Below are 16,129 nucleotides of genomic sequence, written 5' to 3'. Positions count from 1 at the left end.
ACACAGCCACTCTGACCATCACTGCGCTCCAGGCTGAGGACGAGGCTGATTATTACTGTGGTATCTATGACAGCAGCCTGAGTAGTGACACAGTGCTCCAGGCCAGCGGGGAAGTGAGACAAAAACCTGCTATCTCCTCAGCCACGGGGCTTCTCTGTGCAGCCCCCACTACTTGGCCACGTCAGCTGCTTCCTTTGCTTGGCCAAAAGCAGTTCTGATACTCGATTCAGGAAACTTTGTCTTGAAGATGTGTCGTCATCCTCTCAACTTCTGCCCCCACTGCTTGTCATTGGTTTCAATCCATTGTCTGTTTTCCTAAAGTAGAGCAGACATTCCTGGACATAGGGCCAGGCTGCCTGGGGGACAGAGTCCACCAGGGGTGTGTGAGTCTGCCAGTGCTGCCATAACATAACACACAGATGGGGTGGCGTAACCAACAGACATGTGTTTCCTCACAGTTCTGCAGGCTGGAAGTCCAAGATCAAGGTGCTTGCAGGTTTGCTTTCTCCTTAGCTTGCAGATGGCTGCCTTCTCACTGTGTCCTCACAGGGACTCTTCTCTGTGCACTCACCCCTGATTTTCTTTCTCTTCTTATAAGCACACCAGCCCTACTTTTAGGGCACCACCGTTGTGACCTCATTTACCTTAATTACCTCTTTCAATGCCTTATCTCCAAAGACAATCACAACAGGGTTAGGGTCTCAGCATAGGGTTTTGAGGGACGCACTTCAGTCCATATCACGGAGGCAGTGCAGAACCAGTCCAGCTGTGTTTGACTCAGGCTAGTGGACTCTCCAGATGATGTGCATCCACACCACTTACTGAACACCTACTATGGGTCAGATTGGGTTTAGGGGCTCAGGACAGTAGTTGGACAAGACAGGAAGGGTCTCCATGCTCTGGGTGGTGCCACTGTCTGGGGGAAGAGAGAGTACAAACAAGCAAAAGACACTGTACAGGATAGATGTCCTGGGAGAGTGAGGAGGGGTGAGCCTGGTGGGGTGGAGATGGGAGCATTAGAGGGGTTGTCAGGGGATCAACAGAATCTGAGTTAAGTATATGAGGCCCAGGTGCTGCATAGAAAATGAAGGAGGAGGAGGTTTGAATGTAGGTGGGGACTAGGTAGGAACTGTGCACCATACAAATGTCAGACTATGAGTCCTCGTTAATGGGTGGAGCAGTTGGGATAGAGGAGAAAATTCAGATTCCCCATGTAATGGAGGAGGGAGGTATTGAAGAATGGGGTTTGGAAAAAGAGGAACTGAGGCTGGGCTCTTGGGAGCAGTGTGGGTGGTGGGTGAGTCAATCAATGGAGACAATGTGATGGCCCCATGTAGTTGAGACAGGATTATTTGAAGCTCACATTTTCACGAGATATGATCAACTCTGACAAATGGGACTTCTCATTACAAATTCTAGCAATGCACATCTCTAGTTTACTCTCGTCTTACATTTGATAAAAACTTCACCTGTGCCTGTTGAATTTCAACATGTCTTTTAGAGGGAAAGTACATGAAGGATGAACTTAGTCCCTTTGTTCTCAACGCTGCCCCCATATTAGAAACTTTCCACGTTTTAAAAGCCTAAAATGAGACTTTCCACTAGATTACTTAATCTGAACCTCACTATTGGGATTCTGTAACAGGTTCATGTTTAAATGCTTCTAGAGGGTTACTTTATGCAAAAAGGATTGATAATGCCTACTTGGCATCTCTTCTCATTTTCTTGAGGAAGAAAATTGGCCAACAAGACAGGACAGGTTGAAGAGGCTGAGACTTGCCTCCAGATGGGACCTCAGGCCTCAGAGAAGGGGGTCTGCTCTCCCACTGGTCAGGGTCCAGGCAGGTGGTCCACACATCCTGATCCCAGTCATCCCCTGTGGGGGCTGGAAGGCTGTGCTGGGAAGCAGGTGTTAGGATGGGGTCATGTCCCAGGCAAGCAGAGTCTAGTAGGAGAAATCAAGAAGACTCTGATAGAAACCAAAGTGTGATGGATGCGCCTCAGGGCTGTGATTAGGAGGACTTGGGCAACGCTTTACCCTAGATTAAGAGAAAATGGTGGATGGACAGATGTGGTTCCCTCCTGGGCACTGGACAGTGTCCTTGCTGGGCAGGGTTGGCCCGGGGCCAGATCTGCTAAGGGCTGTACTGAGACAGAAGTCTGCTTCAGGGTCCACGGCTGCTGCAGTCTCAAGGCCTGCTTCTTGGGGCTTGGATGGGCATGTCCCCAGGCTATTTCCTGGGCAGGCAAGAGTGCCCAAGACCAGTCTTCACAGGGCTGGGGCCAGGGCACAGAGCTGCCTCGAGATTCCCAGTAAGACTGAGGACAGCAGGCCTGCCTCCAGGGGCACTGATGGGCATGTGTCTTGTCTGGTGCCTGGATGGGCAGGATTGCTCCTGGACTGTGGCTAAGAGGGGCTGGAACTGGATCATGGGCTTCTTCAGGGTTCACAGCCAGGGACACGCTTGTCAGGGCTGCTAACTGAGGCATGGGTGGGAGTGACTCCTGCTGGGTCTCTGGCCAAGGGGTGCAGGTGGCAGGAAGAAGGCAAAAAAAAAAAAAAGGAAAAGATTTGTGATGTTCCCAGGGGGATGCTGTTGTTCTGGGCCAGTCACCAGGACCCCCTGAGCATGGGCCTGCCTTCTCAGACACCACTCCTCAGCCCTGGGTTCCACCAGGATTTCACAGTCTCCTACCTGGATCCAGAAGCTCCCACAAAGGCACTTTTGTCCATGGATGGCTGCCAAATAATGGTTGCTGAGTGAGGACATGAGTGGAGGACCTCCTATTCCATCATCTTGCTGATGTCACTCTCCTTTTAAGCAATATTTTAAAAGCTTAGGTGATTTCTTTGTCATTTTGTTCTCTTATGGCTAGCAATTTTTGTGATCAATCTAAGAAGACTTTGTCTAATCCAAGGACATGAGGATGTTACTATATTTTTTAATAGAATTTTTATGATTTTAGCTCTTATATTTATGACTATGATTCGAATCAAATTGAGTTTTACACATGGGAGGAGGCAGTGGTCAGTGTTCACTATTTCCAGACCACAGGATTGTGATCCATTAAAGAAAAAATCACTGATAATTTCAACAGAAAATAGTTTGACAAAAATTCAAAACTTTCTAATTTTAAAACAATCAGGAAACAAGGAATCAAAGGGAAGTCCCATTCCCTGACCTGAGACAGGAAAAGTGAATAAATAAACAAAAGTAATTATTTTAAGTGGTTTTATATTAGAGATTCTCCATTTGAAACTGGGGTAAAACAAACATCACGTGTCAAAGAAGCGATGTCTTAGAATTGCTGTGGGTGTGGCGTCGTTGGTCCTGCAGAGAACATTCTAGATTGCAAGCTGCCTCACATGCAGGGAAGCCCTTGTCTGTCACAGTTTTCAAATGTAATGATCATGAGGAATAGTCCTCCAGGCTCTCTAATGTGTCACGTTTTTACAGATCGTCATAGTAAAGATGTTCTTGAATCTAAAAACTACAAAATGTCTACTTACAACTGTTTATCCCAGATGTCCGACTCAGTCCAAGGACAATATTTCACAAACCAAATTGGAAATATGAAACATTTAAGTAAAAAGTAATAACACGATACGCATGCATTACTTTGGGGAATGAAAACAGGGTCAACTCATCAGAAAAAAATGTTGATAAGAATCATAATTGTGTCCTTGTTCAGTATTTCTATCCTTAAATTTTATTTAAGAGACCATGCACCCTGCGGGTTAAATTTAAGTTTGGAGATTTACTAGTAAATTATTATAAGAAAAACAAGTATTCGCTCATCTCAGCATGGTCAGTTTCTCCAGCAGGGGTTGTGTGAGCCTGGTCCTGAAGGAAGGGGACAGTGGTGGGACAGGAGGACCAGAAGTGCTCAAAGAGAAGCGGGCACTGGGGTTCAGGGTTAAGTATCCTCTTAGCAAAGGAGACCAACTTGTGCTTTTGTACAGGCTCCAAGGGAGAGGTGAGGCAGGAGTGGGGGGAAATGATGGCCACACACACACAGAATTTGAATGTGACACTCGACAGCTTTACATAATGTTGATGGCGAGAGAAACTGTGGGAAACATGTAAGCAGAGAGGTACCTTTATCAAATACATGTGCTTGAAATATCGCTCTAAATACAGAGTAAAGAATGGAATAGAGTGGGCAAACTGTGGGACGAGGCCACACTGAGGGACTCTGCAAGGCCTGGGGAGCAGGGCTGGGCTCCTGCACGTGGCACCTGGAATGGGGCAGAGCCGTGTGCAGTTGAAGAGAGGCTGCGGACAGAGCACCGAGAATCTCAGTGTCCACGTCCTGAGGGAGGGGAGGGGCTCTCAGCCAGCAGGAGCAGGCTCCAGGTGCCCAGAGGAATTCTGGAAGTCTGTGCACTGCGTGTTTCTCCTGCTGGGATCTAAGCTCCATGTGAATAGGCGTTTCCCCCTGTTTTGTCACTGTAGTATCTACAGAGCCCAGGAAAGTGTGGCAAAAGGACAAACTCAGCTCATGATCATTGAAAGAACATTTGAATTCCCCTGAATCGCACACCTTGGTGAAGAGCAGATCTGAGGCAAAGATAGTGATTCTGCTTTCTAGACATTTTGAGTCTGGAGTTCTGAGTCGATTCAAGAGGAGACGTTAAGTAATAAAGGTGATCTTATTGTCTATAGAACAGAAGAGAAACTCGCCCTTGACCCTGGGGAAGGTGAGCAGGGAGATGGACTGGATTCGGCGGATTCATGCAGAGACAGAGGAGAAGGATGCGATGGGCCTGCAGGGACTGAGTGAAGAAACCACGGGGAACAGGTGAATGGGGCACAAATTCTGAGCACAGGTGACAAGCTTTGTGAACAAACAAACTGAAGAGTATGGGTGAGCTGGGTGAATGTTGGACAAGATTTCACTTAACAACATGTAAGATAGCCATTTGCCAACAAGATGCTAAATATAGAGCTCACGATCCAGCACAAGATCAATGGCATTCTAATACTCAAATTTTTGACCTAAAATCTTGCAGAGGACCCTAGTGGGAAAACTTGTGAAGAAAGAATGATGGGTTTGTAAGCTCTGTGTCCATAGAGGAAATGATTCTGAACAGCGAGAAATGGATGACGGAAGCCAACAAATGAGGGTCTGAGACTTTCTCTGCCAGGTTGGACTTTACTCTAATACGAGATGGCGTGATGGGAGCTGCACAGCTCAAATATTAGGATTCATTGTGCTTCGTTGATTTGTCACTTAGCTCAACAAGTAAATTGGCTAAAATGTTGGACATTAAAACACCAAGAAATCTATGTGAGAGTCATTGGAATCATTGCTTTATTACACGAGATGGAACACTAAAAATGTATGCATATTCCAAAGCATGTGCAAATAAAGGCCTGTGATATTTACAGCATATTCTTTGGGGGCACTAACAGCTTAAATTCTCATTTCTGTACGTTTTTGAATCTTCCATAGAGAGAGACTCCTTCTGGGAGTAAGATAACCACAGTAATCATGCATGGTGTATTGGAATCCCATTTTCCAGAAATCAGACCATGGATGTGTGAACAGAGGCAGTGATGGGTTGACCTGCAGAAGCAGCTGAGCTCTCAGGGCTTTCGGCCATGGGGAGGGGTGTGCCCTGTGACCAGCAGGGAGCACTGTGGGACTGCCCTGTGGTCCCTACACAACTGCTCTGTGAGGACCATTCACTCAAAGGAGCCTGGGCCTGGGGGCTGGGCCCTGTGCTCACTGATGGGGACTCAGCAGCTGTGTCCTCTCTGGCCTGGCAGAGTCCCCTGAGCAGGGCCCTTTGTGTTGTCTCGGCAGGTGCTTCCTCCCAGGGCTCTCCCAAGGGGTGAAGCCAACCTCCATCCTTCTCAGTGTGTGATGTGAGCTGAGCTCCAGCACCAGGGCTCAGGGAGGGGCTGGGCAGTCACTGGATGGAACCTAATTGCATGGACAACCCCTCCTGAGGCAGAGGCTGGAGAAGAAAAGGAGGCCTGGGGCAGCCCAGCCTCACTGTGGAGACCAGGAGCTTTGTGCACCATGGCCTGTACTCCTCTCCTCCTCGTGCTCCTCTCTCACTGCACAGGTAGGGACAGGCCTCAGGGACCCACAGCAGCCCACAGTCTGTGTCAGCCTCTCTGGCTCAGAATCTCAAGCAGCCGAACTCTGGCCCCTGCCCCAGCCCCCACATATGTCTGTGTCTGCAGGTTCCCTCTCTCAGCCTGTGCTGACCCAGCCACCCTTCTTCTCTGCATCTCCTGGAGCATCAGCCAGACTCACCTGCACCCTGAGCAGTGACATCAGTGTTGACAGCTCTCTCATATTCTGGTACCAGCAGAAGCCAGGGAGCCCTCCCCTGTATCTCCTGAGTTTCTACTCAGACTCAGTTAAGCACCAGGGCTCCAGGGTCCCCAGCCACTTCTCTGGATCCAAAGACACCTCGGCCAATGCAGGGCTTCTGCTCATCTCTGGGCTCAAGGCCGAGGACGAGGCTGACTATTACTGTGCTACAGCTGATAGCAGTGGGAGCAGCTCTGGTTACTGACAGTGTCTCAAACAACAAGGAAGTGAGACAACAACCCCCAGACCCAAAGACCTTGGCTCTGAGCCTCTTTTCAGTGAGAAGCTCCTGTGGAGGCCTCTGGACAGGAGACTCCTCCGCAGCCAGATTTATCCATGAACAGAGGAAGGAGAAACGTGCAGGATGTGCCTGTTACCTGAGCCAGCACAGGGCATCCCAGGATCACACAGATGATGAGGTCCCAGAGCCCAAGGGCACATCCCACGGGGTCTGCAGGGAATGAGCAAGAGTAAGCGCTGCTTCTGCTGAGAACAAGCTAAGTGCTGAGCAGCGTAACCACACCCATCCACACGTCAATGTCTTCATCTTACTTCACAGACTGTGTCCTGTGTTACTAGTGACGTATCTACAGCCAGTGTATTAATACTCACCCTGGTCACAGACACATTTTCCTCTCTCTGAACCAGCCCACACGCCAATTTGTTCACAACTTCTACAGACCGTCACTGACAGCATCCCTCACACGCATCCCTCCTGATCTCTCCTCCTCTCCTGAGTCCCCAGGGAATTCAGATCCCTCCCTCTGGGTCTTCCTGTCTTAACTCCATCTCCACGCTAGGTTTTCAGTGAAAACTGGAAATGTTCTTGCTGTCATTTCCTCTCTCAAGAGTCTCTATCTCTAGGAAGGATAATTAGCAGACGTTTGACCAGCAGGAAATGGCTGCATAATCTTATTCCTACTCTCATCCCCACACTCTGGTTGTTCTGTACTGTCTATTGCTGGGATGGTTCAAGATTCTCCTGATGTGATGAAAGCAGTCTGGGTGTGTCCCCACTTTTCATATTTTCTAGGTGAGAGTGTTCAAGATTGGAATTTAAAAAGTGTACATTTTTCTAAATGAGGAAAAGTTCTAAAGAGATAAATTGATGAATAAACATTATAAGGTGTATTTATAATTCTTCATAACATATTAGAGAAGGGGAAATGAAAAATAATGTCAAATATTTTGAGAAAAGTTAACTAGCCCGTTTGTTGTGACAGCATTCACAAAATCCATATGAACATGCTGCTAGAGCAGGAGCTCACGTTTCCCCTCTTGTAGGACTCTAGGAGTGAAGCTGAACGTTTTTCTTCTGCTATGAAATTTGACCTCTCCACTGAAGCGATTTCAGGCTGATTATTACTGCTCAGCATGGGACAGCAGCCTCAGTGATCATGCGGGGCCCCAGGTCAGTGGGGAAGGAGACACAAGCCCTGAGCTCCCCAGGCCTCACCCAGCACATGGGGCCCTCACAGAGCAGCATTCACTGCACAGGAAAGGACAGGGGCTGCGCTCCAGCTGACGATAGTGTGGACTCTTCAGGAGTATTAAAAATAATGTAAGTGAGAAAACCTGGACCTAAAGGATTAACAAATGTATTCAGGCAACATCATTGTGAATGCATTTGTGGCTATATCTATATGTACATTCACACGCATTGAAAACTGTGTAACAAAGGATTTCAAGGTTTAAGTAAGAGAATATTTATTTTCCAGGATTTTTACTTTCTATTCCAGTTGGAGGTGCCGGGTTCACCTGCTCAGAGGGTCCATCTCTCCGACCTCAAGTGGCCATTCACCAGGGTCACCAGCAACCAGCTTCCCCTCTTTTTCTGACATCGGCACATGCCCTGACCTCTGACTTGAGGGCTCTTCTCCGTCTCTCCCAGGGTGATCACTTGACTCCTCCGACAGATGGCAGCTTACATATCACAGCTTCATCCCGGCACCTTTGTCCCAACACCCCCTTGCGCACCCCACATGCACACAGGGTCGTGTCAGTGTAGGTGTGTTCCTGTTGCACCCTTTCACTGTTGTGACACACCGAGGTCAGTGTCTGCCACAGCAGACAAGGTTGGAGCTCTAGGATAGAGTGGACAGAGATCGACAGTTTGAAACTAATGATAGTTTTTCATCAAAACAGAAGTCCAAGTGTGAGAGCATCACTGTCCCCATGGTGATCCTAGAAAAGCTTTTCTCATTCCACTCTATTGGGACTAACATCGGGCAAGACTGCTGTGAAAACGAACGCTCTGCATGGGGTGTTAGGGATACCACAGCTGCTGCAAGATGGGCACTGTCACCAGCAGGGGGAGCAATGGAGTGTCCTCAAACTTGGTGTTTGGCCAGACAGGCTTTCAACCACTCACTGGGCTCCAGGGAGCTGGGCAAACTGTGTCCCCCCCGGTGTGAGAACTTCCTTCACCTGTGAGGCCTCCTGTCACCCTGTGGGCTCCTGGTTCAGGCTTCCTAACTGCTGGCTTCAAATGTAGGTCATCACCTCCTTTTCCTTCAGGGAGTCTGGGACAGGGTGTGGCGGACAGACAATGAGGAGCCTGAATGCACTTCCAAGGAGGAAGTGGGCTCCTGGGAAGACTGTGCAGAAGGTAAGACACAGCTTGTGGGTGGAGTCCACACAGGGACCCTCAGGAGACAGAGCTCAGTGGTGCCTCCACCAAGCCCTGGAGTCTCGTCCTTCCAGCTTCTGGTAGGGGTCCTTTGTCAGATTTTAGGGAAAAGAGACCCTGGGGTCACACAACACCTGCTTTCTCCTCAGTTCCACATGGAGCAGGTGCTGTGACACCGGACTCACAACCTCTGTCTCAGTGTGTTGGTCACTTGGGCAGAAGGTCCCCACCTTCTGCACAGGGAGGCTCTGCATGTGGGTTATTCTGGCTGAGACAGAAGCCCCATAAATACAGTGACTGATGTTACTTAGGATGCAGCCTGAGTGGGAGGCAGATTATTACCTCCGACCTCAGGTGACAACCTAACACCTCACCAGGTGCTCCTCACCGCTGGGTGGGTGGGCCAGGACCTCCCCTCTGCTGCCCCTGTTCCACCCACGTGCCTCTGTCACTGTTACCAGTACTACTGAGTGTTAGTGAGTAGTCACTCATTGGGAAGATCTCTACTGTCACTTCTGCTTCAGGACCAGAGTATCTAAGGCCATAACGTTCATTTGGATCATTAAGAATACCTACTTGTTTATTCTCATGAATGCTATGCCCTAACCATTAACATCACTCCTTCAATTGCATTTTCTAATGCTTGAAGAATACTGGGGAATATTAATGGAGGTAAAAGTCACTCTTACCTATTGTGGCTCGTTTTGGAAACGCTCCCCTTTACCACTCCACTGAATAAGATGCTGCCCTTAGGATTTCATATACATGTGTGAGAGAATGTGTATTACCATATTATAAATGTATTTGTTTGTTTGAATTTTTATGTGGCTTTTACTAGGAATTGACATTAATTTGGTCATAGTCTCTTTCAGGATCATTTGAGACTCTTTCCCAATTTAAAATAAATTGCATATTCACTACTTGTTCTGGGAAGTACCTTCTGGATCACAATGTCCTCGCTCCCTGTTTCCTATTCAACATTTCTGTATACTCTGGAAAAATAAAGCAACTGGAAACTCATGATAAGACAAAATTTGCTTGGTAATCCAAGTTTTAAAAATCAGAGACTGTTAAGCTGGCTTTTTTCTCTTTAATAAGATAAATAAACCTCCCCCAGCTTTCTTCATCAGAGCCCGGGATGCTCCAGCAGAGGGACAGTCCTCCACAACATGGACTCTGCTGTTGGAGGGGTCAGAACTTAGACCTTCCCATCCCTCCCAGGCTCCTGTGCTCAGGCTGGCTGAGGCTCAGTGTGTCCCAGGGAGGAGGCACTAAGATGTGCGATGCTGTGTGAGGACACAGGACGGGGAGGAACTGCAGGCTAGACCTGGCCTGGCACATGTTCAGGTACCTGGACCTTCAATTGTCAAGTCAGTATGTGGGGTTTGGTGACAGAATATTGAGGACCTGAAGTGCTGGGTACACACTGAGCCTGGTCCGGGGAAGTGGATTGAAGAGGGTGTCATGGAGGTGACTCTCCTACAGTTGACACCACTCAGGACCATGGGGATCTCCATGGGTCAGTTCCTGGTCCACAGGCATTGACTTGTGTCCTCCTCTGCTCTCCTACACAACTGGAGCTTTTCAACAACCCAGAGTGTGGGTGTAGGGCTGTGGAGTGTCAGGGAGCAGAAACTCCCCAACATTTGATTGAAGTGACTTCACCCCATGCAGCTGTTGAGAAGGGTCAGATCCAGAATCTACCTTCTCCTGCACAGGAAGCACAGAAACATTGGGGATCACCATAGTGAGCGCTCCCAGGGAGAACACTGAGTTTGTGAGCTAGGATGACATTGATTGACCTTCACGGGTCCCAGCCTGATTCTGTCTCAGGGTTTCTCAACTGGGCCTCCTTTAGCACCTCTGGGCTGCAGTCTGAGGACAAGGCTGATCATCACTGTCACACAGCTGGCTTTAACCTCCACGGCTCCAAGAACTACTGCTCCATGGTGACGTGAGACAATGAACTGCTCTCCACTCCTGTCTGATGCATCCCTCTTCTGTTCCTGCCTGTGATACACACCAGCTCAGGTTGTGTCTTCTTCTGACACTTCCTCTAACAGCAGAGTATGGGCTCAATGAAATGACTCCCTGTCATACTGGTCTCACAGTACAAACATCAGCGATTTGTTTTCAGAAGCAATAGTATCTGCCCACACTTAGTGGGTGTGGATGAGGTGTGATGACAAGGACAGAAGTCCCGCAAGTGTTACTCAGGGATCCAGTTACACCTCTGTCTGACCCCATAGATATCATCTCCTCTGGACCCAGGATTGGCTGTTCATATAAGAGACACCACCTCAGTCCCAACTACTGAACAGCTGAGGGCCATGGGGTCAGACATACAAAGCACATGATTCAACAAACCCAATCTTAGGAAAAATTTATGTTCTCACAAATTCCTGGGTGTGAACGTTTTTGCCGCCTTAGTCAAATTTTCTGAAATAGGACTATTGAGGTTTTCCATTTTTTTTTTGAGTGAGTTTGTAATGACTTTTAGTCTTTTTTAGTCTTTTGCTCTTCGTTCCTGAATTTCTAGCTTCTCTTTTGTGTCATTTCACCTCAGCCTGAAGAAGATTCTGCCACATAGAATTTTCTAACAAGTTGTCTGGTGATCATTTCTCCTAGCTTTCTCTCATCTCCACCAGCCTTTGTTTTGCTTTTGGTTTTGTGTGGCTTTTGATCCTCTAGGATGTCTTTTCTTCATATTATGTTCTGGGTTGATTTTTCTGAACTTTAAAGATGCTATTCCAGTCTCTTCTGGCTTTTATGTTTTCTGAGAAGTAATCACAGGCCTTCAAAGTGGTATTCTCTTACATATGACATGCCATTTTCCCTGATTGCTTTCAAGATTTTTCTTCATCTTCACTGTTTTATTAGATTGATTCTGTGTCAGGGTGAGGCTTTCTAAGCTTAGATGTGTGTGTCATAAATTTGTGAAGTGTTTGACCATTCTTTTCCTCATATATTCTCTTCTGTACCAACCTCTTCCCTTCCTTCAGACTCTCCTGTGTCTCACAAGTTAGAACTTTAGATGTCATTTCACACGTCTCTGAGGGTCTCTTAATTTTGGTTCAATCTTTTTTTCCCTTGCGTTCTTCAGATTTGCCTCTTCTATTGATATACATGTTCTCACTGTTCCCTTGTTCTCTCCCTTCTGTTATTGAGCCTGTCTAGGGAATTTTTGATTTTGGACATTGTATGGGAAGTTCTATAATTTCCATTTGCTTCTTTTTCACAGTTTTTATCTCTCAATAGAAAGTCTTTCTTTCCATTCGTTTCAAGACTTTTTATTCTCCCTCAATGAGCGTGGTTATAATAGATGCTTTGTCTGATGATTCCTGCATGTGGGGTATTTCAGGGCTGGATCTGTTGATCACCTATCCCCTTGAGAGTTGGTCAGATTTTTCTTGTTCTTTGTCTGTTTTGTTGTATGATTTGGATTGTGTTCTGGAGAGTTTGCTACTTATGTTGTGAGACTTTGGTTCTTATTAAAATCCTATGGAGATGGCTCATTGTTCTTTTTCTGTTGCTGAAGTCATCAATACAGCAAAGGTTGAGCTGCATGTTGTGCTTGCCTTCTGTTGGCAGTTGTTCCCGTCTCAGGGAATTGTCATGGCATCGCTGTGCCATTGCTGTCCACATGGTGACATCCCACTTGGGGGTTAATCTGGGAGGTGAGTGGGGTGCATATGGTAGCTCAGTTCTCCAAGCCTTTGCTGGGCATCTTTGGGTCTGTTCTGTGCATGCAGCTCAGGGTGAGCCCAAGACTTGCGTTAGTTCATCCACAGACTCAAATAATCTCCTTATCTGGCTCTTTCCTCTTCAGGATTCTCCCCACATTTTCAGGCTTCACGGGCCCCTCTCACACATTCCTTGAAGTCTTTTAGCCTCACGATGTCATGTAGCTCCACAAGACTCAGTCAGCCTTTCAGGTGAAACAGCCAGAGAAAAGAAAGAAGAAGAGGACAGGGGTTTCCCTCATACCCTTCAGACTCCAGGAGGCTCTATGCCTGCTCCCTTGTCCAGAGGTTCAGGGACGTTCTTGGGAGTTTCAGTGACTCTGCCATGGCTGAGGCTGCAGGGTAGACTCTGTAACTGGGGAGAGAAAAACCAAACAAATCGGGGTGACCCCCTGACTCCTGAACATGCAAGTCCCCCTTTTCCCACTAGTCTGATTAGAAATAAGGGGTTGATACCAGAGTTTTCAATGTAAGCAGCTGTTGGACTCCCCCTGCCCTGGGCAAGCTGGGAGAAAGAGGAAGGAACAGCCCCCCATAATCACCCCATCATGCTGGTTCTTCAAGGTGGGGCTCCAGTCCCCATTTGCCTGGTAGTGTTTACTTCTTAGAGTTTTCAAGGACATGTTTTCTGCTCTCTGATCAGAGTTTCATTTGTCATCTGAGAGAGAGAGGCTACATGGGGGTCACTCCATTTGGCCCAACCAGAAGTCTGTGGTCACTTGTAAAATAAGTGTATTTACATTGTTGCATATGCAAAATATCCTCTTTTCAGGCTGAGTAATATTCCCTGGCATTATCTTTATCCATTCATCTGTCGATGGACATTAAGCTGTTCCCACATGTTGGCTGTGGTAAATAATGCTGCAGTCAACACAGGAGTACAGAGGTCGCTTTGAGATTCTGATGTCAACGCTTTTGGACACATACCCACAAGTCGTATTGCTAGATCGTGCTGAGTGAAATAAGCCAGTCACAGAAGGACAAATAGTGTGTGATTCCACTTATATGAGGTATCTGGAACAGTTCCACTTACTATTGTTGATAACACTGCATTGTGTAATTGAAATTTGCTAAGAGAGAACTTAAACATGCTCACACAAAAAACTAAAGAAAGAGAAGAAAAGAGAAATATGTGTGGCAATGGATGTGTTATTTAAACTTCACAGTGTATCAAATCATGACATTGTAAATAGCTAACAAGTTTATCTGTCACTTATGCACCATTGAAACTGAAAAAAGAGGCTCCCAACCAAAAAAGAGGAAAAAAATGCCAAACTCACAGAAACAGAGGAAAATGGTGATTGACAGGAGCTGGGGGGAGAGGAAATGGGGAGCAGCTGTTCCACAGGCATAAGTTTCAGTTATGAAAGATGAATAAGTTCTAGAGAGTGGCTCACAACACTGTGCATAGAGTTCACCACACTGTAGTGTGCGCTTAAGACTTGGTAAAGTGGGTCTAGCACATGGTAAGTGTTCTTACCACAACGAGAAAAACTAGGCAATTTCTGATGATCACAAAATGCTTAGAGTATATAACTGAAGGAGTAGTAGACCAAATTTCAAACTCTAGAATTAGATAATTCGGAAGAAATGAAAACTAGAATTGACATTGAAAGAATGAATATCTCACTAAATGTGTGCTCTCACAAAGATGTACAGTATTCATAAGTGCAGACTTGAGAGGACCTGATGGGATAACATTTTTAAGAAAACTACTTGACATTTAGTGGATCCTCAATAAATGTTGATTCTCATTTCATTTCTGGTAACTTTGGACCCAATTCTTTCCCAGAGACATCAGAAGAAATCACATCCATGTACTTAGAGATTATGTCTTTTAAAAATAGATATAAATGTGGGATTGTGATCATTACTAAGGCAATGTGAAGATGGAAAATTCATGCAGAGTCAGCAAGTCTCTTGACTAATTTTTAAGATGTTGATTTACTTTTTCTGTATACCTAGCTATTCTAAAATGCTAAATTACCAAAGTGTTCACTCATAGCATTTTCTTCTCCATGACTTGGGGTTGATATTTCACACCATAACTTGTCTGTCCTTCCTTCCTTCTTTCCTTCCTTCCTTTCCCTCCTTCCTTCCACCATAATAAAATACTGACTCATCTCTGTCACATGTGCCATGGTTGTCATCCATTTTGCTTACACGTAAGCATATATAATCAAATATATTGTTGCTATATTTGTTTTAAACAATTTTCTGTTAGAATACTTAAGAATAACAAAAAATATGTCTCTGTTTTATCTTCACTTGTTCCTCTCTGATGCCTTTCTTTGTTTTTTTTTAATATACATCTGATTTTCTGACATATTTTTTCTCTCTCTAAAGAACACAGCATTTCTTGCAGAGCTGACCTACTAGCGACCGATTATCTCCAATTTTGTCTGTCTGAGAAAGTACTTATTTCTCCTTCATTTTGAAGGGATATTTTTTCAAGCTATGGAATTCTAGTTTGACAGTTTCTATTCTCTCAACACTTTATATTATATTTCACTCTACTCTCCTCTTGCTTGTACGGTTTCAGAGGATGAGTCAGAAATGATTCTTTCACTTAATTCTTTTAAGTAAGGTGTTATGCTTTGTTTCTTAATCTGGTTTCTTTCAGGAGATTTTCCACGTCTTTGATTTTCCATATTGTGAAAAATGATGTGTCTCACTGTTCTTTGTTTTTCTCCTGCCTTTATTCTGCCTGGAGTTCTGCGAGCTCCCTGTGTCTGCGGTTGGGTGTCTGACATTAATTTGGGGAATTCTTAGTGTTCTTTCAAATATTTCTTCCTTTCCTTTCTCTCTTTATTCTTCTGATTTTACCATTACTTGTATGTTGTGACATTTGCAGTTGTCTCACAGTTTTGGGGTATCTTTTTCTGATTTTTTCCCAGCCTGTCTCTATTTACTTTTTAGTTTTGGAGGTTTCTATTGACATATCTTCAAATTCAGAGATTCTTTCCTCAACCATTGTTCATCTACCAATAAGTCCATCAAAGACATTATTTTTATCTTTTACAGTGTTTTTGATTTCTAGTATCTCCTTTTGATTATTTCTCAGAATTTCCAATACTTTGCTAACATTGCCCACCTGTTCTTGCATGCTGCGTATTTTATCCATTATACTTCTTAACATAGTAATCATAGTTGTTTAAAATCCTGGCCTTATTATCCCTTGTGCTTGCTACATCTGAGTCTGATTCTGCTCATTTATCTGTCTCTACAAACTGCTTTTTATCTTTTAGCATAGCTTGCGTTTCTTTTTCTGGACAGCAAGTCTTGATGCGCTGGGTCAAAGGGACTTCTGTGAACAGGCCTTCAGCAAAGTGGTGGGATGGAGCTGGGGGAGGGCGGGGGCTCTACAATCCCATGATCAGGATTCAGGAGTCAGTGAGCCTATGTCTCTGGACTGTGAACTTCACAT

At 45.8% G+C, this 16,129-nt stretch overlaps 1 gene segment (V, D, J or C); it reads left to right on the top strand.

The window, feature by feature from the left end:
* LOC124227189 (probable non-functional immunoglobulin lambda variable 1-50) overlaps nucleotides 1–6,535 on the top strand; it is a 17,653-nt gene extending 11,118 nt beyond the window's left edge. Inside the window, 2 exon segments of the V gene segment in view lie at nucleotides 1–113; nucleotides 6,212–6,535. Of these exon segments, the coding sequence occupies nucleotides 1–113; nucleotides 6,212–6,535 (437 nt within the window).
* Nucleotides 6,536–16,129: the final 9,594 nt, after the last annotated feature.

The sequence above is a fragment of the Equus quagga genome, chromosome 15, assembly GCF_021613505.1.
Source record: "Equus quagga isolate Etosha38 chromosome 15, UCLA_HA_Equagga_1.0, whole genome shotgun sequence".
Classification (NCBI taxonomy): Eukaryota; Metazoa; Chordata; class Mammalia; order Perissodactyla; family Equidae; genus Equus; species Equus quagga.
Note: the sequence above shows the minus strand (reverse complement) of the source record. Positions and strands in the feature narration are given on the sequence as shown.